Consider the following 25,811-nt stretch of genomic DNA (forward strand, 5'->3'; position numbering starts at 1 on the left):
CTGAAGTGGAATCAGAATTAGTGTCAGGATTTAATACTGAATATGATGCAGGTGTTTTTCTTTAATTTTTTTTGGCAGATTAGACTAAAATTGTATTTATAAATATACTTTTGATTTTGAATTTTTAGGTATTGATTTTTTATTCTTTTGTATCTTTTGCTTCTCTTTTAGTTCAAGGAAGTTCATCTCAGTTTTGTTATGATAAATTAATGTACTTAGCTTGAAGGAATTTTTACCTTTGTGGTTAACTTTTTTATTTTATTTGTTGGTTTGAAGGTTTTATTGATTACATTTGTTTAGGGAAATGCTGAGTCATAGATAGGCACAACAAAAAGACTGTCACAAATAAAGCTTTCAGCGAGTATGGTCTTCGTCAAAAATACACACACACACACACACACACACACACACACACACACACCCACCCGCGCGCGCGCGCACACACACACACACACACACACACACACACTCTCTCTCTCTCTCTCTCTCTCTCTCTCTCTCTCTCTCTCTCTCTCTCTCGCACGTGCTAATGTAACTCACAAACACATGACTGCAGTCCTATGTTTGTAAGTTGTGTGTGTGTGTGTGTGTGTGTGTGGGGGGGGGGGGGGGGGGGGGGTCTGTTTTTGACGAAGGCCCTACTGGCCAAAAGCTTTATTTGTGACATTCTTTATGTTGTGCCTATCCACAACCACCTAACTTATTTGGAATTGATTGTAAAATAGCATCAGCAAGTAAGTTGTATTGTTCTGGTTGAATATCAACTGGAGTTACAAGAAATTTGCTGGCACAAAATTATGTGGCTCTCCTAGAAAATAAGTAACAGTTAATCATGTTACGAAGAGATACTGAATAGAATCGGGGAGAAGAGAAATTTGTGGCGCAACTTGACTAGACTAGTAGGACATGTTCTGTGGCATCAAGGGATCACCAATTTAGTGGTGGAGGGAAGCATGGAGGGTAAAAATCGTAGAGGGAGACCAAGAGATGAATACACTAAGCAGATTCAGAATGATGTAGGTTGCAGTAGGTACTGGGAGATGAAGAAGCTTGCACAGGATAGAGTAGCATGGAGAGCTGCATCAAACCAGTCTCTGGACTGAAGACCACAACAACAACAATCATATTTTAATTAATAATGATGTTTCTTTTTTGAATGATTTCTTGAAGCCTTCAGCTGCCATTTCACTATTTCCTCTTTGATTGTACAATTTCGGCTTTAGGCCATTTTCAAGTATCCATAAAATACTTTAAAATGGCCTAAGGTCAAAATTGTACAATCATACAGGAAGTAAAGAAAATGGCAGCTGAAGGCTTCAAGAAATCATTCAAAAAATTTGTCCCAGCTGCGGACCCTATTGCATTGAAAATAATGCTGTTATTAATACAAATGTAAATGAGTCCTTAATGTAAAATAAGAATGGAATCAAAATTTTGCAATATCTCCATGTAGTACTTAAGGAGTTATTTGATCTTATTTGGTATAAAAAGAATAAATGAATTACAACTATGGTGGATGTAAAAGTTGATTTAATGTTTCATCATCTTTGGCAAATCATCCTTAAATTCAGTGAAGTAAATCTCTTCCTAAATATGGACTTGCTGAAAATAAATTTGTAATTACTTTTGCTCCATTACCATTTTCTTGTTTTACACACAAGAGAGAGAGAGAGAGAGAGAGAGAGAGAGAGAGAGAGAGAGAGAATAAAAATATATCTTGCTGTAAAATTGATTGATCTCTTAGTTCTGATAACTGTTGATCAAATTTCTTCTTCTTCTTCATTTCCTTCACTTCAGGTATTAACCAAATTTCCTGTTTACGATACCCATCTCATTGCATCCTTCCACTCTTCATAAAAGTCTCATTTCTTGAGCCTTTTTTCTACTGTGTTGGTGTCTTGTTGTTGCCCACTTCCATAAGTACATTGCATCCTTCCACTCTTCATAGAAGTCTTATTTCTTGAGCCTGTTTTCTACTGTGTTGGTGTCTTGTTGTTGCCCACTTCCATAAGTACATATGTATTGGTACTGCTATATTTAATTTGTGACCCACATCATGGTTATATTTGTAAGTGATGTTGCATCCTAGGTACTTAAAATGTTTAACTTGCTCCAAGATTTTATTACTCAAGATTGTTTTAGATCTTACTGATTGTCTGCCCTGAAATGCCGCCACTTTCATTTTATCTACTCACAATGTTAGATTGTGATTTGAGGCTATCTGCTGCAACTTATGGATTCCCATTAGAAGGTCATATTTGTTCTCTGTAATCAGAGTAATGTCATATGCATATAAAATTACATGAATCTGGTGTTATGATCTAACAGCACTCCATTTATGTTCAGCATTTTCCATTGCTTATAACTTCATATACTTTGAGAAATAGAGCTACCTTGTTGTACTGCTTTGTTTGTGTTCATTGGTTTTGTTGTTATATTTCACATATCTATAACAATTTCATTGTTTGTCTATTAGCACTTAATAGCATTTATAAGGTGAGATGCATAACCTCATTCAGCCATGACGTTCCATAGAATTTATCTATTCACATTATCGAAAGCTTTCTCGAAATCCATAAAAGAGAGATGGGTTTCTCAATTGAACTCTCGTCCCTTTTCTATAACTTTTATGAAGCCTGATTGTTCTTCAGATATTAATTTTTCTACGTTATTTTTAAGTCTTGCTTTCAGGATTTTGGCATATAATTTATAGGCTGAATCCAGGAGGCTTATACTGTGATAGTTACTTTATTTAATTCTATTGTCCTTTTGAAAGATAGATATTACTTTAACTCTCAGCCATCCTTTTGGTACTTCCCTTATTTCCCAAATATCTAATAACTATTGGTCCAGGAATAACCACCCACACTTCCAAAGTCCCTGTTAATACCATGTGAACCAGTGGCATTCCTATTTTTCATAGATTTTATAGTGTCCGTCGTTCATCTCATATCGATATTGTCCACGGCTTTGGCATCATTTAGTTCAGGTATCATCATACCATAAACTTTTATAATGAACTATCCATTCATTCTCTCCTATATTATTAACTTATATATTATCATTTTCTTGTCTGTTGAATAGTTTCATCACTTTATAAGCAATAGTTTGTGTGCCATGTAAATCAAGCTGTATATTACCAATAAAGTGTTCCCATCATTCTGCATGCACTCTCCGAGTTATGCATTTCTCATTATTACTCTTCTCTTTATATTAAGTATATTTTTCATTAGTGGGATTATATATGTAGATCTTGAAAATTTCTTGTTGTTCTATAATTGCTTTTTCTGTCTGTCATTCAAATCCTCACTCCTCCATGTTTCCTGTAGTTCCTTTTCTTCCCCAGAATCTAGTTATCTATATTTGATAGGCCTTTTTTAAGTTTTTCCATTCTTCGTTCAAGTCTTCTACTGTTTCTGAATTTGATAGTTTCTTGTCAACAATTTTTGATAGAGATCTCATGTGCTGGTATCTTCTAAAAGGTAAACTTGAAGAACCTATTCTTCTTTTTGATTCTTAATTGTTTTCTTTGATCCTTAAGTGTCTTCTTCGATTATCTCTGTTTTGCATAGATGTCAGATATCGACACCAATAAGAAGTGATCTGATTCAATTTTCACTCCTCAATAAACTCTGGTATCTGAAACCTGTCCAGGAAATCCCTCTTTTTATTATTATATAATCTATATCCTCTTGCTGACCAGGAAAATTTGTGTATTTCTTTCCTCCTAAAGAAACTATTGGTAATTTTTAAATGATAAAAAGTAGCAAAATCTGACTATTTTTCTTTTTTGATTGCATATGTATTCTCCAAATGTGCCAGCTATTTTTGGAATTGGTATATTTGCAAGTCTTTCATTGTGATCTCCCATAAGTAAAATCTGATTTTATTGTATCTTGTAACTGTTTGTACGAGGCCTTGGACTCATCAGTTTTTCCTTCTTCTGAGACATAAGTTGCTATTTTTCTTAGGATTACACTCAGATCTTTAATTCCTACTAGAAATTTCCAGTGTCAATAGTTAGAAAAGGATGAGTATTGGATGAGAGGTATGGTATATGATTCTAATGGAGTATAAGCCAATAGCGATTTCGCAGATGTTATTTTTAAGACTGGCTATCACTTTAAAATTGTCAATTTTAAACAGTGTGGTGATTTTTCATTTTGCAGTATCTGGAGTTTTTGATTAAGATTTCCTTGTTTCATGTTAAAAATTAATGTAAAACCTAAATTCTAACACGTTTGTTTCAGAATACTATAGAGTTGTTAGCGATGCCTTAGCTACCTCTAGTGCTGACTGTGTATCAGCTGTGGAGCGTGCCACTGCACAAATTTCTATAATGCTACAACATATGGTGGGGCAACAGACATTAAATAAAATGTTCAGGTACGTTAGCATCTTTTGAAAATGGTATGCAAAGTTGTAGTGCCATTTTCTGCATTGTGATAGCTCTCCAGTCACTCATAAAACTTTTGTATATAGTTGGCGCTGTTCAAATAGAAGAGCTAGTTGATTTTGATGAATAGTTAAGCTCCACATTATTTGCAGTTCATTCTGTAGACAAGTATGAATATGTATTGCGCAAAGTTCCTGGTTATCCAACTACACTTAAGATATGCTGTATTTTGTGTCCCATGCTTTCAGTTAACTTTCAGGAAGTTATTGTCTAATTTTTATCTGTTCCTGTTTTTCATTCACGTTTTTCCTGATGACAATTATCATTTTCCATAGAGTGAAAACATCAGTATAGTCAAACAAATCTTGATTTTCATACTCTGATAACAGATAGTTACATTTCAGTGCTGCGAAATGCCTATAAATGGGTTCCTCAGTTGCCTTGCTTTCACTCCTTCTCTAAAGAACAAACTGTATATCTGCATCATTAGCAGCTCTCTGTTTGTAGGTATCACTTTATAACACTGTCACAGATGTTTTCACTATCTACAAATATGCCTTAACAACTAGAAATTTGTTTCACAAGATGGTTGGACAAGTAGTAGTACCACTTTCTTGATTACAATAAGCTTCAGTGTCAATTTCGGCAGAGGCTGATGCAATTTTCTTCGATGAATGAACTATTGTAATACAGTAAAACTTGCTCAAAATGGAGTTGCCTGGGCCTAAAATAATTTTACAAATTGGACAAGTTTCCGGATTACACAAAACGTGAGTTTTGGGCTATGTAAAATTTGTCGAGTATCATGCACAAAAGTACAGTAAAAATTTTTAATTATGTATGTATTGTATTTATGTACCTTCACTCCAGCATAGTATATGTTCATTTACTGTATATTGGACAGTAGAATACTGGACTATTAGTAATTGATAAATAACATGGCATTTCTATATTTTTACTTGAACTTTGAATTCATTTATTATTGTATGTACATACATACTATTCCCATGTTTATTTGCTATTTGCTTTACATTTTACATTTTTTGCCACATATCAGTGAGGGAAACTTGTTTTAATTTCCTGTTTAAAATTGTTTTTCTAGGCAATTTTTTGCACCATACAATATGTTCAACAAGTTGGGAGAATTTGTGCGTTATGCAAATTGTCATAACATCGTTTATGCATGCAGTGGCTTCTTCAGGCGTATTAGTTTTTCTAGGAACATCATTTTGCTCCTCATCTTCTTCCTTTGTTTCTTCTTCATTATCTTTTGTGTTGCGGATTTCTATTAAATCTGTTGCTGAGGTGAAAGTGGAGTGAGTTGACAGAAAGTCATCACTTTGAATGTAATCATATGCACTTCATGAAACGTTTTTCATTTTCATTAGTTCAGCAATTGTGGCTGCATTTTCTGGAACTTCGATGGCCTCAGAAGTGTCTTGCTCTTTACTGCCAAGCCAATCCAATTTACTGCATCCAAGACAGAAACTGACCATGCAAGAGCAAACACATTTTCGGCTTCTTCAACACTAAGAATAAGAGATTGCATCAGTAATTGCCTATAATGACACTTGAATGTGTAAATAACCCTCAGGTCATAGGTTGTGTGAGGCTGGTTGAATGTGGAGGGAACCAAGCCAATTTTGCATTTGCTGATGTTACTATCAGGTGGCAGGTTGAATTGTCTAGGAAAAGGAGAACTTGGTGATTTAATTTTTTCTTTTTGGCAAACAAAGAGCCCAGCCTTTTATCCATAAGACCATGCCTCTGTATTGCTTCACCATGTGACTGGAAGCTTACTGATGTAAATGTTTTTGAAACAACGCAGTTTTGCTGCCTTTCCAATCACCAGGGGCTTCTCCATTGCAGCTAACGTGTTTCTACACAGCGAGTCTTTCCTTGGACTCTTTTCCACCGGTGAACTTTTCATCTCGAATTGTTAGTGATTTTGAAGGCTGAGCGCGATAAAACAGTCCCATTTCATCAGCATTGAACATGTCTTTTGGGTCATAATTCACAATTAAGTTGGACGTACTGTCTTCCATTCTGTGTCTATACTTTCCTGCAGATTCTTAGCTCCCCCACATTATTCATTCCACACGATATTGTGTGCTTTGAAACTGTCCAGCCATCCTGTGGATGCCTTGAAGTCCATAATTCCAAGCCCTTTAGCGACTTTCACTCTGCAACATGGGTCCAGATAAAGGTAAGTTTTTTGCCCATGTACTTACGAACCATTCCCACACTATTTCTTCATTTCCAGTCTCCTTCGCCTTTCTTCTCGTTTGTCCGTTCCATTTCATCCACAACCTTATCCATGTTTCTTAAAGTTTCATAAATTTGTGTTTTACGCATTTGAAACGCAACATAATTTTGTGCACAGAGAATTTGTCTTTCTCACTCGCCACAATTACATTAATCTTTTTGTTAACTGTTAATGACACATACCATTTATTCGACATCATGTTATTGTATCTCTTAAAGTGCTACTAGGCAACTGAAACTGGCAGAAAATGATGACCTTGCCGGGCAAAAGCATTGTTTAACGGAACAATACCCACCTCTTTCACTGCGCAGTGTTGGTAGATGCGCAACAACGTTCCTCTATGTGCCGGCATGTGTCAATAATGAGGAAAATGAGAAAGCTGACAAACAGAGCGCTGATGAACAAACCATTTCCTTTGATGTACTGTACCTACAATGAGCGTAAGTTATTCCTTGTTGCACAGAGCAGCATGGTTTTAGGTCCACACCAGCAGCACCGTGCTGCCCTGGTCCTCTTTTTTGGTTTTGTGCCGCTTAACAGAGATATTAAAAGTAACATCCTTGTAGTCATCAATAACTAATAAACTGTATACAGTAGTATTGTATAGGGTCTTTTCTGCATTATACAATGAATTATTAAGTATGTTCTAAGATTTGCTTTCCGTTTCTGCATTAGGCATGTTCTGCTTTATACATAAAATCAGCATATAAAAGTGCACTGAATGCATAGAGACTGAAGTACTTGTGTGGTTTGGGCAGATTTCTGAATTGTACATATGCTGATTTGAGTAAGTTTTACTGTATTAAAGTTGTCCCAGATGTTGCAATTACCATGAATTGCATTGAGCACTATTGTGGAATTTCCATAAACTGATTGTGTCTGAACTTTTTCGCGCAAACTATTACATGAGATTTGATGAACAATGTTTCACAGCTCTGATGACACCACCTTTGTCTATTAGCTGATCGTAACACACAGTAGAAGGTACTTCTCAAAGATCATTCCATAATCGGAAACATTTTCTGCAGGATGACTAGCTGCTTTGTCGAGTAAAAGAATACACTTTCATGTAAACAATTCTCTTCCAAACACTTATTTACAACATGACCAAACTTAGAATAGAAGCAGTCTCTGAACATCGTACTATGCTATGAGGCCCCTTTCTAATGTATGTACTGAAGTGGTAAGTTCATTAGTCCTTTCAACGTACATGTTTTTTTTTTTTTTTAAAATAATGAATGACTTCAGTTTGTTTTTGCCTGAAGAAAGTGTGCAGAATAAACTGTTAGCCTTTCTTCCCCGGGCTATACGTCCAGTAGCATGTGCTTCAGCCAGAGAGGATGGAGTTTGTAGAGTCACAGTACAGTCCAATTTTGTCAGTGTTGTAAACTCTTTCAGGGAGAAAACTGTGCTGAATAACTGAAGAATTTCTCACAAATTGCAATATCTGTATCTTTGTAAGAATTAAATTTCTAGAGTTGAACGGCAATTTCTTGAATCTCATACTGATGTGTAAATCAAGTCAGTCATCCTAATGAAATATCAAATTTACCTTCTCTTTTCAGAGTTTCTGCAAACCATCCCACTTCCTGTATTAATATTGGACATGTTACGGGAACTCCTTCTGCTTTTCAGTTTGAACTTTCATGCTGGAAGGTAGTAGTCAGCATACAAAACTATTTCCTGATGTTTCATCTCCAGCTGGGGAAACCTCTTCAGATATAAAGTGCTTGATCTCTGAACATTTCTTACACATTGGAGGGGGGAGGGGGGTGAAATATCAGGAAATAGTTTTGTGTATTGACCATAACCTTTAAACTTGTAAATTTTAATTGAAGTAAGCACTGTCAGTGAAAGCTTGCATTGTCTTTCTGCTGTAACCATGTTATTGCTTCATCAAGTTTTCTGTAAGTTGAAGTTTTCAGCCACTTATGCTAGCTGTTAACTTCAATTGGAAAATATTACAGCTTTTTATTTTTCTGTAATCTCTCACTGTTTGTAAGCCTGTCTCATAACCCACAGAAAGTTTTGCTGTAGGTTCACCATTTTCTAACTTATCTATACCATGCAATTTCTTTTCAGTTGTTAGAAGAACATTTTATGTCATTTTCCTGATGTTTATAAAGAGGGAAACAATCCACGTGGGAAAAATATATTTAAAAACAAAGATGATGTGACTTACCAAACGAAAGCATTGGTATGTTGGTAGACACACAAGTAAACACAAACACACAAACAAAATTCAAGCTTTCGCACCCTCCCACCACCACCTACTCCAGTCCTGTAACCCGGAAGGTGTACACGATCAAAGGCAGAGCCACGTGTGAAAGCACCCACGTGATTTACCAACTGACCTGCCTACACTGTGAAGCTTTCTACGTGGGAATGACCAGCAACAAACTGTCCATTCGCATGAATGGGCACAGGCAGACAGTGTTTGTTGGTAATGAGGATCACCCTGTGGCTAAACATGCCATAGCGCACGGTCAGCACATCTTGGCACAGTGTTACACCGTCCGGGTTATCTGGATACTTCCCACTAACACCAACCTATCAGAACTCCGGAGATGGGAACTTGCCCTTCAGTATATCCTCCTTCCCGTTACCCACCAGGCCTCAACCTCCGCTAATTTCAAGTTGGCACCGCTCATACCTCACCTGTCATTCAACAACATCTTTGCCTCTGTACTTCCACCTCGACTGACATCTCTGCCCAAACTCTTTGCCTTTACAAATGTCTGCTTGTGTCTGTATGTGTGCGGATGGATATGTGTGTGTGCGCGCGAGTGTATACCTGTCCTTTTTTCCCCCTAAGGTAAGTCTTTCCGCTCCCGGGATTGGAATGACTCCTTACCCTCTCCCTTAAAACCCACATCCTTTCGTCTTTCCCCTCCTTCCCTCTCTCCTGATGAAGCAACCGTGTGTTGCGAAAGCTTGAATTTTGTGTGTGTGTGTTTGTGTTTACTTGTGTGTCTATCAACATACCAATGCTTTCGTTTGGTAAGTCACATCATCTTTGTTTTTAGATATATATATATTTCACAAAATATTTGTCACCACCACAGTTACAAATGCTAATGGTGAATGAAACAAAAGAAGCAAAGAATAGAGTAATGAATCTTGTGTTGTCTCCATGTGAGATATTTATGAACATACAAAGACTCCATATTTTTCAGCTTCTCTGGTGCATCACATCAAACTGGTCTTGTTTTTCGAATAGACCTCATATAACATTAAGCTGCTGCAGTTGCTAACCTTAGAAAATTTGTTTAAATGTCCAGTAAAAACGCAAACCTGTGAGTCATTTGAAAATTTTGCTTTATGGTAGAGGTTCTCATTGTGACAACCGTGCTGCAAAAATGTGTGAACGGATCAGAGCTACTCACGGCCGTTCCAAATTTGCTACATCAAATATCCAACAGCACGCATACCTACTGATAGGCAAAATTCTGGCAAGCACAGTTTGAACTGAGCCACCATACATTACAGATGCATTTTTCCAGATTCTGTACCTCCAATCTGCGGACCACATGGGTTGAGGTTAATGCAAGGTCCCTCCCTTATGCGTACAGAAGTTTGTTTGGCACACTCTGTTCATTTCCACTTTCACTTCATTGTATCTGCGAAATACACAAAATACATAGTGCTTCATGATTAGGAAAAAATTTTGTTTCATTCTTGCCACATGTCCATTGTTCTCACGCGATTGAGTGATGCGCTAGTCACCGAGAAGTGTACACCCGGTGTTCAAGTGGAACATTTATGCAGACACAATTATCGCGAACACCAGTTAATGGATATTGTGGTCTAATTACATTTTTGTCACTTGTTTGTTTACTCATGAGTGCAGAATGAATACAATTTCAGCAAATGTGTACTTGTCAATTCCCATTATCACACCAACAACATAGCCTGCATCCTGAAAAAAGCCAAGGTGCTGTAGCTTAACACATCCACATTTGTAAATAAAAAAATGATTAACACTGCGTGGAATGTGAAAGGGCGAAAAATTATTTGGCTGTGTGCATGAACTGGAATCATTATCCTTTTCTCCATGATTCTTGTTATTTATCAATAAATGGCAATGTGTGCCACCAACAGAATTCTTTGGCAAGGGCCTGCCCAGTGTTTGAGGCATTGTACCCTCCATAATCCACAAAAGAAACTGTTCTAGAAGTCAAGAATATGAAAAGCATAGTTTGCTACTCACTGCAGTACGAAAAGCATTTTACACATTAGCCCATTGTGTACTTTTGAAGAAGGTACGAGCATACGGAATAGGTTCCAAGTTATGTAAGTGACTCAAAACTTATTAAGTAACAAAGCCCAGTATGTTGCACTTGATGGAGGGTGTTCATCAGAGATGGATATGATCAGGAGCTGCCCAGGAAAGTGTGATAGAACTGATATTATTTTCTATATACATAAGTGATTTGGTAAATTGGGTGAGTAACAGTCTGGAGCTGTTTGCTGTGATGTATGGGAAGGCTTTGTCATTGAATGATTGTAGGAGGAAACAGGATGACTTAGACAAAATTTCTAGTTGGCGTGATGAATGGCAGGTATCTACATCTGCATCTACATTTATACTCCGCAAGCCACCCAACAGTGTGTGGCTGAGGGCACTTTACGTGCCACTGTCATTACCTCCCTTACCTGTTCCAGTCGCGTATGGTTCGCGGGAAGAACGACTACCGGAAAGCCTCCGTGCGGGCTCGAATCTCCCTAATTTTACATTCGTGATCTCCTCGGGAGGTATAAGTAGGGGGAAGCAATATATTCGATACCTCATCCAGAAACACACCCTCTCGAAACCTGGACAGCAAGCTACACCACAATGCAGAGCGCCTCTCTTGCAGAGCCTGCCACTTGAGTTTGCTAAACATCTCCGTAGCGCAATCACGCTTACCAAATAACCCTGTGACGAAACGCGCCGCTCTTCTTTGGATCTTCTCTATCTCCTCCGTCAGACCGATCTGGTACGGATCCCACACTGATGAGCAATACTCAAGTATAGGTCGAACGAGTGTTTTGTAAGCCACCTCCTTTGTTGATGGACTACATTTTCTAAGCACTCTCCCAATGAATCTCAACCTGGTACCCGCCTTACCAACAATTAATTTTATATGATCATTCCACTTCAAATCGTTCTGCACGCATACTCCCAGATATTTTACAGAAGTAACTGTTACCAGTGTTTGTTCCGCTATCATATAATCATACAATAAAGGATCCTTCTTTCTATGTATTCGCAATACATTACATTTGTCTATGTTAAGGGTCAGTTGCCACTCCCTGCACCAAGTGCCTATCGGCTGCAGATCTTCCTGCATTTCGCTACAATTTTCTAATGCTGCAACTTCTCTGTATACTACAGCATCATCTGCGAAAGGTAGCTCCAAATGTATAAAAATTTAAGTTAAATAAAAACAAAGATGAGGTGACTTACCGAATAAAAGCGCTGGCAGGTCGATAGACACACAAACAAACACAAACATACACACAAAATTCAAGCTTTCGCAACAAACTGTTGCCTCATCAGGAAAGAGGGAAGGAGAGGGGAAGACGAAAGGAAGTTCCTTTCGTCTTCCCCTCTCCTTCCCTCTTTCCTGATGAGGCAACAGTTTGTTGCGAAAGCTTGAATTTTGTGTGTATGTTTGTGTTTGTTTGTGTGTCTATCGACCTGCCAGCGCTTTTGTTCGGTAAGTCACCTCATCTTTGTTTTTATATATAATTTTTCCCACGTGGAATGTTTCCTTCCATTATATTGATAAAATTTAAGTTAATGTAGATGAGTAGGTAAAACATAACCGTAATGTTTGAAAAACAGCATTAGTAGTGTGCTGCTTGACACAGACATGTTAGTCACAGATCTGGGCCTAACAGTGCAGAGTGTATAAAATGGAATGAGCGTAAGGATTGCAGTACTTGAGGCAAATGGCCGACTTTGGTTAATTGGGAGAATTTTAGGAAAGTGCGGTTCATGTGTAAAGGAGACTGCATATAGGGCACTAGTGTAAACTGTTCTTGGGTACTGCTTGAGTGTATGGGGTCTGCACCAGATCAAATTAAAAAAAGACATTGAAGCAATTAGGAGGTGGGCTGCTAGATTTGTTACCGGTAGATTCGAACAACTTGCAAACATTATGGAGATGCTTCGGGAATTCAAATGGGACTCCATGGAGGGAAGGCAATAATCCTTTGGAGGAATCCTATCTAGAAAATTTCGAGAACAGCATTTGAAGCTGGCTGCAGAACTATTCTACTGCTGTCGACATACATTTCACATAAAGGCCATGAAGATAAGATAAAAGAAATTAGGGCTCGTATAGAGGCATATAGATAGTCATTTTCCTCTTGCCCTGTTTGCTAGTGGAACAGGGAAAGAAGTGACTGGTAGTGGTAGTGGCACACACTATACAGCAGCTTGTGATGTATGTATGTATGTATGTGGATGTAAATGTAGATGTAGGTAGTGATGGTGTGGAGTTGCAGACAACCACAATTTATTGTGTTCACATGCAGTTGTAATCCAACATACGAGTGTTCACTAAACATTTGTGATACATTTATGAAGCAGTATCTTGCATTTTAGCATAAAAAATGAATTGTCAGTCTAGTCCTTACATCATTTTCAGAAATATATAAAAAGAAAAATCTTCTGCAATGGAAAAATGAAATCAGAATCACAAATTTGGAAAACGTGTGTAACCTACAGTGCCAGATTCTCACACTGAAATTTGTTATGTTCTCTCTCTCTCTCTCTCTCTCTCTCTCTCTCTCTCTCTCTCTCATGCACACGCACGTACACACACACACACACACACACACACACACACACACACACACACACACACACACATTCATTTTTTGGAGCCTGAGATGTATTTGGAAATTGTCTTTATGAGATAGAATTGCGGTTCTAATGTTTGGGGGAGAGGAAAGGGGGTTTATGCTGACTGTAGTCTGTAAAGTGTATGCCTGTGTATTAGTGACACAAACAAGGGAGGATGAGCATGTGTGTAGTGCATCCCATTTTTGTTGTTCACGGTAGCACTAAATCACAATCAATTTGTGGCTGTATTTACAAAATATGGTGCTGTTTTCCACCTGCCATCATGTGAAGCACACACACTTGAGTTTGTTGCAGACATTAAACATGTTTTTACACAACATGATTTTTCTTATTTCTTATAATGATAAATGTAATTTACTGTTGGGCCTATTTCACCCATAATAATTTTCAGTTATAGAACCAGTAGGTCAAATAAAAGCCTAATGTAACGAATTTCACACTGTTGACAAGACATTTTTCCATATTTATCTTTATTCCTTCTGTCTCCATCAGACATTGCTCGGTGGCAAATTCTGACAGTTCACAATAAAATAACCATCTTCCAATATTGATCTCCCCACCTAATATAATGTCCCTTGAGGGAAAAGAAAAGTAGTAGCTAGTCAGTTGATTCGCCAGTGACTAAGGTGTGGGTGTTGTATGTGAGATGTTTCTAGTTAATCATTCTGATTTAGTTTTCCATTGTTTCTCTAAATTAAATGAGGCAACTAGCAGACTGATTCACTTGAAAAGAAAATGGTATATTTCCTTCCCCCATCCTGGTCTTATTTGAGTCTGTGCTTCATCCCTAATGATCCTTTCCTAAGCAGTACATTTAACACCAATACCTTTACTTTACCAAAAAGTGTTGCTCTTAAATCGGGCTAAATACTCCACAGAAGGTGACAATTATTGTATTTGGTGTCAGTGAACTACACGATATTGCCTGTCTTTTCACCATGCCATTGAAGAACGGAACACAAAGTCTGAAGAATTATGTTATTGCGAGGCTTCAAACCAAGGTATTCACACAAAGCATAAGGCTTTGAACAGTGACTCCTACTACAAGGAGCTGTTGATCAAGTGTTAGCGAGCTCTAGTAGTCTAAGGAGTAAAGGTAGCCACTTCCCACGTAATTAAGGCATTAAATGCCCAATAGGCACATAAAAAAATTTAAATCATTCCTAAGGCTTCAGTCAGTCACCTTCTTTGAGAGTTCACACACACACACACACACACACACAAATAGAGAGAGAGAGAGAGAGAGAGAGAGAGAGAGAGAGAGAGAGAGAGAGAGAGAGAGTGTGTGTCAAAGTGGGGGAGCGACCATTCAACTATATGGCAGATCAAGCTACCTCCACTCTTTACATTACTTATGTTATGCTCAGGACTTTGTAATATTGAATTAGTGAGCCCTGTTCTGTACTTCATACAGTTTGAGAAAGGAGAAAATAATGTTGACTATTGTGGCTAAGTGTTAAAGTGACAGACAACAGATCAAAAGGTCTGGATTCAATCACAGTTACTCCTAGCATTTTTATCTGTAATGTATTTTTGTCACCTCTAATAGTGTTTGTTAACATGAAAATGCTGAATTGCACTATTATTCAGTGTCCATGTTAGACTGGCTGGGTAAGTCAGTCCAAATGTCAGACGAAGGCTTCAGCATACTACTTAGGACCATACTTGGTTTGATAACAGCTTTATTGTTTTTTTTTTCTTTTTGTAGGAAATGAAAAACGGAATTCTATAGGAGAAAATATAAAAACTTTAAACTGCAGCATTGAGAATGTATGTAAGTGCAGATGAAGGATCAAAGAAATTCCATGTACCCATGAAAAAATGTCAAATGGGAAAAAGTTGCCTACCAAGTTAATAGAAAAAGAGGGAGAAGTTAGAGTTTAATGATCCATTATTGTGATTAGATTATGAAAAAAATGGATTATTTGAACTGAAACCTTTTAGTTACTTTTGGAGCTGCTAAAATCAGTGGAAGATTTAGGAACTGGGAGGTTGTTGGATGTTATCTGTAGAATCTGTATATCCAGATATGTATAATCAGATTTCCAGAAAACTGTTTCTATCCATTTGCTGAAGAAGGCATGGCTAGTTGATTATGATAAAGATAGTGTGATTGGTCTGACATTTCACATGTATAAACTGCTGGCCAATTATGTATATCTCTTTAATTTCAATAGGTACACAGTATATGCACAGAAAATGTCCATCTGGACAGCAAGAAAGAAGCTGCACTCCTCCATACCCTACAATATTTCATGTTTATCCATCTAAGTTCATTATTAGGATAGCTGTCATGCCTTATGTTCATAGTGCCTCATTCAATATTGACAAGTTGTCCAAGAGTCATTGAGTCAGATGTATGTGCAACAAGAGGGCACACATCACTTGGTTCTGTAAAAGATGGTACTCTCCTAATGAAACCAGTAGTATATAAAATTACTTGTCAGTTTGGGGAACTGTATGTAGGCCAGACATTCAAAGACAGATGCCACACCAGCTATGCCAACCAAAGGAAATTTACTAGCACCAGTCACTCTCTAGATAAAGGACATAGCATTTAGATAAAGGACATAGCTGCCTCAACCTACAGAGACTCTTATAGTCAAAGAAACAGTCATAGTACATACAGAGAATCACTTTAATAACATAATGGAATTCATCACCTACTAAACATAATGATGAAAGACTTTGTGAAGTCAATACTGTGGTTGAGTTATTGTTATGGCTGTAGTGTTAACAATATTATGAAAAGGATAGAGTGCTACCCACCATAAAGGTGTCACATCAAGTCAAAGGCAAGCACAATGAAAAAAGACTGTTACACATTGAGTTTTCGGACAAAACCTTCTTCAGAAACACATGCGCGAGCGCACGCGCGCGCGCGCGCACACACACACACACACACACACACACACACACACACACACACACTAGCAGGCAAACATGCACACATGGCTGCTATCTCTGGCCACTGTGTATGAAAGCAGCAATCTGGAGTAGGACAAGGAAGGGGGAGGAATATCGGGGTACAGGTGTGGGGAGAGAAGAATGCTGTGTGGCAGAGCACACAGGGAGTAGATGAAACAGACAAGGCTGCCAGGCGTAGTGTTGAGAGGCTGTGGGGGAGGGAGGGGGGAATGGGGACCAGAAAAGGAGTGGAGCAGAGGAGGGGAAAAGACTGGCACAGAGTGGCACGCAATGGGGGTTAGGGAATATGAATTTGGAGGAGAGAAGGGGCAGAAGCACAGCAGTCATAAAATTGTTGATATCCCAGTCTGGACTTTCTGTTGTTAGAAATGGTTGTAATTTTATCAGAACAGACAGAAACTGCATGGGTAAAAGTCTAGTAGCAACAACAGTGTGAACTTGTTGTGGTTAGCTGCTGTTATGAGGTCACATTGAAGTAAAGAATCCTTTTATATGCCTTCATAACAGATTACTTTCAACATTCCTTTGTGTTTAATATTTTATCACACTTTATAGTTTTTTTCCCCCTATGTAAAAATCCGGTTAACAAAGACTTTAAAGTCTTGAAATCAATTTGTGCAAATAAACTTGTTCAAAATGGATTATGTACACAGCAAATATTATTTGGTTATTTTTCTGATTTCAGGTTATGTGATCCAATAAACCCTAAAATAAAAAATGACTTGTCAAACTTGTTTGAGTCATTAGCAAGTAATTTTGCTGGAGTTGTTCAGTACAATAAAGACAATCGTCAGTTTGAAGGTGCCAAAGCAACTAATATTACAATTGATGTTGTGTGCAATATCATGGTAAATGATAGTATAGGGCAGCCTGTCTCCAGATATGCTGCTGTAAATTCATTACTGTTAGACGCGTATGGCCAGGAGTGCCTCGATTACAAGTACTCCAAAATGATTGAAGAAATGAAAGCCATTGCTTGGGATAATGAAACAGCAGAAGGAGGTAGGTGGTCATTTTTATGTGATGGTTGTGTATCACATTTATTTTCCTGAATGCATAATTTAAAAGGTAAGATGTGGAAGCTATGAAATAATGGAACCCTTCTGGCATACTAATAATGAATTGTGTGAAGTTGATAAATTATACATAAGATCTGAAATTTGTAGCACAAAAGAGATCTTTGTGGGAGGAAACCAAAGGTCTGAAGTATAAGCATTTGTAAATGCAAAGTACTTCACAAAAAGTTACAAGATTGGAAAATTAAAAATGGATGTATCTAAAAAGATGATGTAGAAACACACTTTTTCCAAAGGGGCATTAAAGTGTGGTAATTAAATGCATGTTTAACAGTTGCATACCAATACTGTGTTGCGCTGGCCAACGCCAATGGGAGGGGTCAGCGACTGACCCCACAACCATCACACATTCTCTAACTAGGATAAATCACATTACTTATGTAGTTCCATAATTATGGCAGATTAGAAGATTAAAATGTTGATTATTATTACTGGAAAAGGGTTTCTGGCACATTTTTAGTAAAAAATAAATAGTTTTTTTTTTTACATTTATTTGTATTGTTGTTGTTGTTGTCGTCTTCAGTCTTGAGACTTGTTCGATGCAGCTCTCCATGCTACTCTATCCTGTGCAAGCTTCTTCATCTCCCAGTACTTACTGCAACCCACATCCTTCTGATTCTGCTTAGTGTATTCATCTCTTGGTCTCCCTCTATGATTTTTACCCTCCATGCTGCCCTCCAATGCTAAATTTGTGATCCCTTGATGCCTCAGAACATGTCCTACCAACCGGTGCCTTCTTCTTGTCAAGTTGTGCCACAAACTCCTCTTCTCCCCAATTCTATTCAATACCTCCTCATTAGTTATGTGATCTACCCATCTAATCTTCAGCATTCTTTTGTAGCACCACATTTCAAAAGCTTCTATTCTCTTCTTGTCCAAACTATTTATCGTCCATGTTTCACTTCCATACAGGGCTACACTCCATACAAATACTTTCAGAAACGATTTCCTGACACTTAAATCTATACTCGATGTTAACAAATTTCTCTTCTTCAGAAACGCTTTCCTTGCCATTGCCAGTCTACATTTTATATCCTCTCTACTTCGACCATCATCAGTTATTTTGCTCCCCAAATAGCAAAACTCCTTTACTACTTTAAGTGTCTCATTTCCTAATCTAATTGACTCAGCATCACCCGACTTAACTCGACTACATTCCATTATCCTCGTTTTGCTTTTGTTGATGTTCATCTTATATCCTCCTTTCAAGACACTGTCCATTCTGTTCAACTGCTGTTTCAAGTCCTTTGCTGTCTCTGACAGAATTACAATGTCATCGGCGAACCTCAAAGTTTTTATTTCTTCTCCATGGACTTTAATACCTACTCTGAATTTTTCTTTTGTTTCCTTTACTGCTTGCTCAATATACAGATTAAATAACATCGGGGACAGGCTACAACCCTGTCTCACTCCTTTCCCAACCGCTGCTTCCCTATCATGTCCCTCGACTCTTATAACTGCCATCTGGTTTCTGTACAAATTGTAAATAGCCTTTCGCTCCCTGTATTTTACCCCTGCCACCTTTAGAATTTGAAAGAGAGTATTCCAGTCAACATTGTCAAAGCTTTCTCTAAGTCTACAAATGCTAGAAATGTAGGCTTGCCTTTCCTTAATCTATTTTCTAAGATAAGTCGTCAGGTCAGTATTGCCTCACGTGTTCCAACATTTCTACAGAATCCAAACTGATCTTCCCCAAGGTCAGCTTCTACCAGTTTTTCCATTCGTCTGTAAAGAATTCGTGTTAGTATTTTGCAGCTGTGACTTATTGAACTGATAGTTCGGTAATTTTCACGTCTGTCAACACCTACTTTCTTTGGGATTGGAATTATTATATTCTTCTTGAAGTCTGAGGGTATTTCGCCTGTCTCGTGCATCTTGCTCACCAGATGGTAGAGTTTTGTCAGGACTGGCTCTCCCAAGGCTGTCAGTAGTTCCAATAGAATGTTGTCTACTCCCGGGCCTTGTTTCAACTCAGGTCTTTCAGTGCTCTGTCAAACTCTTCATGCAGTATCGTATCTCCCATTTCATCTTCATCTACAACCTCTTCCATTTCCATAATATTGTCCTCAAGTACATCACCCTTGTATAGACCCTCTATATACTCCTTCCACCTTTCTGCTTTCCCTTCTTTGCTTAGAACCAGGTTTCCATCTGAGCTCTTGATATTCATACAAGTGGCTCCCTTTTCTCCAAAGGTCTCTGTAATTTTCCTGTAGGCATTATCTATCTTACCCCTAGTGAGATAAGCCTCTACATCCTTACATTTGTCCTCTAGCCATCCCTGCTTAGCCGTTTTGCACTTCCTGTCGATCTCATTTTTGAGACGTTTGTATTCCTTTTTGCCTGCTTCATTTACTGCGTTTTTATATTTTCTTCTTTCATTAATTAAATTCAATATTTCTTCTGTTACCCAAGGATTTCTACTAGCCCTCGTCTTTTTACCTACTTGTTCCTTCACTAATTCATCCCTCAGAGCTACCCATTCTTCTTCTACTGTATTTCTTTCCCCCATTCCTGTCAATTGTTCCCTTATGCTCTCCCTGAAACTCTGTACAACCTCTGGTTTAGTCAGTTTATCCAGATACCATCTCCTTAAATTCTCACCTTTTTGCAGTTTCTTCAGTTTTAATCTACAGTTCATAACCAATAGATTGTGGTCAGAGTCCATATCCGCCCCTCGAAATGTCTTACAATTTAATAACTGGTTCCTAAATCTCTGTCTTACCATTATATAATCTATCTGATACCTTCTAGTATCTCCAGGATTCTTCCATGTATACAACCTTCTTTTATGATTCTTGAACCAAGTGTTAGCTATGATTAAATTATGCTCTGTGCAAAATTCTACCAGACGGCTTCCTCTTTCATTTCTCTCCTCCAATCCATATTCACCCACTATGTTTCCTTCTCTCCCTTTTACTACTCTCGAATTCCAGTCACCCATGACTATTAAATTTTCGTCTCCCTTCACTACCTGAATAATTTCTTTTATCTCATCATACATTTCACCAATTTCTTCGTCATCTGCCGAGCTAGTTGGCATATAAACTTGTACTACTGTAATAGGCATGGGCTTTGTGTCTATCTTGGCCACAATAATGTGTTCGCTATGCTGTTTGTAGTAGCTTACCCGTACTCCTATTTTTTTTATTCATTATTAAACCTACTCCTGCATTACCCCTATTTGATTTTGTATTTATACCCCTGTATTCACCTGACCAAAAGTCTTGTTCCTCCTGCCACCGAACTTCACTAATTCCCACTATATCTAACTTCAATCTATCCATTTCCCTTTTTCAAATATTCTAACCTACCTGCCCGATTAAGGGATCTGGCATTCCACGCTCCGATCCGTAGAACGCCAGTTTTCTTTCTCCTGGTAACGACGTCCTCTTGAGTAGTCCCCGCCCAGAGATCCGAATGGGGGACTATTTTACCTCCGGAATATTTTACCCAAGAGGACACCATCATCATTTAACCATACAGTAAAGCTGCATGCCCTCGGGAAAAATTACGGCTGTAGTTTCCCCTTGCTTTCAGCCATTCGCAGTACCAGCGCAGCAAGGCCGTTTTGGTTAATGTTGCAAGTCCAGATCAGTCAATCATCCAGACTGTTGCCCCTGCAACTACTGAAAAGGCTGCTGCCCCTCTTCAGGAGCCACACGTTTGTCTGGCCTCTCAACAGATACCCCTCCGTTGTGGTTGGACGTACGGTACGGCCATCTGTATCGCTGAGACACGCAAGCCTCCCCACCAACGGCAAGGTCCATGGTTCATGGGGGTAGGTATTAATTTCACAATTACAAGGGTTATTCAGATTCACATTCAGAACACTTTACAATATGAACTACTTCTTCTTTCTTGGTGTGTGCAAGGCAGATAGACCTCCTGCAAGAAGTGCAAGCCTTCGTGTACTTACGGTCTTTTCTTGTAGAGCATAAGTAACAGCGTCCTTTCTTTGGCAGATTATGCACAGCTGCACGTGTTACTTTCCATTGCGGCTCCATAACGTTGTTTCCTCTGCTCACATCACCTTGATTTTGATTACAATCATACCCAAAAATTGATAACGCTGTAGTGTATTTTGAGTGTAGGCCTACAGCATTATGAGCGCGTCTTTTCATGTTGAGGTCACAAAGTTCACGAGCAATATCTTTCAGGTTTTTCTTTCTTCCAGAACTCGTTGCCGGGTAATTCTTTGTCCATTCCTTGTGTGTATCTTGAAATACAACATATGAGTTGTATGCTGCAATGTCAATCAAGTTGAAAAACACCACCATTGGCCATCAACGCGTTGCTCGACGGCAGCTGTACATTCTTACACATTTTTCGAATGTATCCACTCTTGACTTTGTACAATTGTAGAATAGGATGATGCCTGGCTTCTCTTCTGTCACATTCATATCATGATGTTGGGTGGACAATATTGTAACAACGTTTCCTTTCTTAGGCACGTAACTGACTAAAGTGGCATCATCACTAAAGGCAAATTGGATTGTTCCCGGTGTAGCTTTTTTTTTTTAGAGAAACAGGACGGAGTTCTGTAGGAACATCGCGTTTGTCACTTCTAATAGTACCAACTGTAGTTATTTTCTCTTTCAAAAGATCAGATGCGAGTGGAACGGTAGTGAACTTCCTGTCCATGGTAACATTTCTTCCAGATTGTTTCAAGATAGACATTTCAATCAATCTTCTAACTATTCCAGGGCCACTGTTATGGTTCTTCTCATTAGCGTGCTTTCCAGTGTAGGGATCCCGCAGCAAAACAGTATTTCATATCTGATTCACATAACAAGTTCACCTTTATTCCATATTTTCCTGGTTTTGTTGGAATATATAGCCTGAATGGGCATCGCCCATGGAAGGTCGCAAGTTCTTCATCCACTGTGACTGACTCACTAGGATTATATAACTCAGGAAATTTACTATCATGTTTCATATATCCCTGATAGGAGCAAATTTCTCAGTCTGTTTTCTAGCTACTCGAGTTAGAGCATCATTGAAACGCAAACACTTCAGTAAGAGCCTAAGTCTATGCTCCGAAAATGAAGCTCGAAACATCGGAAAGTTTTCTTTACTAAATATATCATGTAAACTGTCCTTGTTCTGTCTATGGACTCCACAGTTCAATAGATGCTGACACAATTTTTTCCCTTTTAAATGCTTTCGAAATCTTTATGAAAATATCTTCAGATGATTTCCTAAGGTTTTCAAGCTTTTGATTGGTACACATCAAGATGTTATCCAGGAATGTTATATTCGAAGTACATGAGAAAAGCTTTACCTGGTGTATCAGGTTTTATCCCTGGCTTAATTCCTTTCGGGGTTCTCATTGCGTTACCAACAGACCTCCTCCTCTGATTTACTTAAGGGCTTCTCTTCCACATCATACTTGACGGGGCCACCCTGTCTTTTTCAAGTTGATCAATTTGTGCTTTCGGCCTGGGTCGTCTTCTTGTTGGTTGAATATCTAAAAAAAAAAATGAAAACAGAACTGAACACTAGCAAACTAAGCACTCTACCGAGACACACATCCTAATATACTCCAAAATATCTGCAAAAAGTAATAAAAATCAATACTTACCCTGCTCACTTTCATCCAACTCGCTGCTGTCAGAAACTACTTGATTTGGAATTTCCATGACTACATCTTCAGTTTCACTGCTTGAGCTTTCGGATAGTTCACCACTAAATTCATTGTCTGAACTCTCAAGCAAATTTCTAATTTCGTCATCTGTCAATTTCATCTTCTTGTACATTCTGTCAAATGCCACAAAGATATTACCTTCCACTCATCACACTGTTTACCGGTTGACTGTGAGTGGTGATTGTTGACCAGCTACACCTTCAGTTATAACAATCGCTATAACTCAACAGTGAGTGTAAACCGAAAGCTGTTCTTATTGTCGATTGTAGCAATTATAGTTACGATAAATGTCATTTATTTATTAAATAAACTACTGAAAACGACAGGAGTTTTAGCCTAAAAACTTCGTTGGGGTCAGTTACTGACCCCCCCCCCCCCCCCCCCAATTGGTATGCAACTGTTAAAAGTACTAGCACACAGATCACAGAAACCAAGTGCTTTGTGTGGAAATGATTAGCGCATAACAGTTTTATTTGAGTTTCTGAAAGAGGGATCTGTTTGGAGCATTGTACTGTCAGAAACAATTGTAGACATGCAAGGATGACAGTGATAAGCACAGTTTGTGTCATTAGTAAAGTTCAGTGAAGTTATATTGTCACCCTGTGGGAGGCTGGCCAATCTTTTTGTAGAATTGCCTGGCATGTTTGACGTCGTGCCTCAAAAGTCTTCTTTTTTCAGTGTTCATTTAATATTTAAATTAGACAACTTTCAGGAAAGTAAGATGTTTGGTTAGAGAGAAGAAAACAAGGGCTTTCAAATACAGTGTGTCTTATATCAAACAAATTATTAGTGGAGTTGAATGCAGTGCATGTTGTTTATGTGTATCACAAATTTCTAATATTTCTTTAAACAAAATGTTTCTGTGTGAAATATTTATATAGTGGGTAAGGCTTACTACCACCTAAAATAACACACGTAGAACTAAAGTATACAGACTTACTTTTTATTTCTAGCAACATGAATATACACTCCTGGAAATTGAAATAAGAACACCGTGAATTCATTGTCCCAGGAAGGGGAAACTTTATTGACACATTCCTGGGGTCAGATACATCACATGATCACACTGACAGAACCACGGGCACATAGACACAGGCAACAGAGCATGCACAATGTCGGCACTAGTACAGTGTATATACACCTTTCGCAGCAATGCAGGCTGCTATTCTCCCATGGAGACGATCGTAGAGATGCTGGATGTAGTCCTGTGGAACGGCTTGCCATGCCATTTCCACCTGGCGCCTCAGTTGGACCAGCGTTCGTGCTGGACGTGCAGACCGCGTGAGACGATGCTTCACCCAGTCCCAAACATGCTCAATGGGGGACAGATCCGGAGATCTTGCTGGCCAGGGTAGTTGACTTACACCTTCTAGAGCACGTTGGGTGGCACGGGATACATGCGGACGTGCATTGTCCTGTTGGAACAGCAAGTTCTCTTGCCGGTCTAGGAATGGTAGAACGATGGGTTCGATGACGGTTTGGATGTACCGTGCACTATTCAGTGTCCCCTCGACGATCACCAGTGGTGTACGGCCAGTGTAGGAGATCGCTCCCCACACCATGATGCCGGGTGTTGGCCCTGTGTGCCTCGGTCGTATGCAGTCCTGATTGTGGCGCTCACCTGCACGGCGCCAAACACGCATACGACCATCATTGGCACCAAGGCAGAAGCGACTCTCATCGCTGAAGATGACACGTCTCCATTCGTCCCTCCATTCACGCCTGTCGCGGCACCACTGGAGGCGGGCTGCACGATGTTGGGGCGTGAGCGGAAGACGGCCTAACGGTGTGCGGGACCGTAGCCCAACTTCATGGAGACGGTTGCGAATGGTCCTCGCCGATACCCCAGGAGCAACAGTGTCCCTAATTTGCTGGGAAGTGGCGGTGCGGTCCCCTACGGCACTGCGTAGGATCCTATGGTCTTGGCGTGCATCCGTGCGTCGCTGCGGTCCGGTCCCAGGTCGACGGGCACGTGCACCTTCCGCCGACCACTGGCAACAACATCGATGTACTGTGGAGACCTCACGCCCCACGTGTTGAGCAATTCGGCGGTACGTCCACCCGGCCTCCCGCATGCCTACTATACGCCCTCGCTCAAAGTCCGTCAACTGCACATACGGTTCACGTCCACGCTGTCGCGGCATGCTACCAGTGTTAAAGACTGCGATGGAGCTCCGTATGCCACGGCAAACTGGCTGACACTGACGGCGGCGGTGCACAAACGCTGCGCAGCTAGCGCCATTCGACGGCCAACACCGCGGTTCCTGGTGTGTCCGCTGTGCCGTGCGTGTGATCATTGCTTGTACAGCCCTCTCGCAGTGTCCGGAGCAAGTATGGTGGGTCTGACACACCGGTGTCAATGTGTTCTTTTTTCCATTTCCAGGAGTGTACATTCGTAGATGAACATGGTTAATTTGATACAGAGAATGACTTCAAAAATAACCCTTGTACCAGGAGTAACATACTGTACAGCCAGTTGCTAGATCAATTACTCATACACAGTGCTGCTGCCCTCCCACTTTTTATTGTAACTTTTTAAAATTTATTATATATCTAATTTATAGATTTAAGCTATTAACTGGCCTGCTCTTGTGTGAACTGCTGGCCACAGCATCAGTGCAGCTGCAAGATGCAGTAACGGT

General features: G+C 39.2%; 1 protein-coding gene across 2 annotated transcripts in view; it reads left to right on the plus strand.

Annotated features, from left to right (window-relative positions):
* LOC126483164 (putative serine protease K12H4.7) overlaps nt 1-25,811 on the plus strand; it is a 120,983-nt gene that overhangs the window by 72,453 nt on the left and 22,719 nt on the right. For both annotated transcript variants that reach the window (XM_050106596.1, XM_050106595.1), the window contains exons 5-6: nt 4,251-4,386; nt 17,132-17,448. In XM_050106596.1, the coding sequence (XP_049962553.1) occupies nt 4,251-4,386; nt 17,132-17,448 (453 nt within the window). The remainder of the gene's footprint in view (nt 1-4,250; nt 4,387-17,131; nt 17,449-25,811) is intronic.

Source organism: Schistocerca serialis, chromosome 1 (assembly GCF_023864345.2).
Source record: "Schistocerca serialis cubense isolate TAMUIC-IGC-003099 chromosome 1, iqSchSeri2.2, whole genome shotgun sequence".
In the NCBI taxonomy this organism is placed as follows: domain Eukaryota; kingdom Metazoa; phylum Arthropoda; class Insecta; order Orthoptera; family Acrididae; genus Schistocerca; species Schistocerca serialis.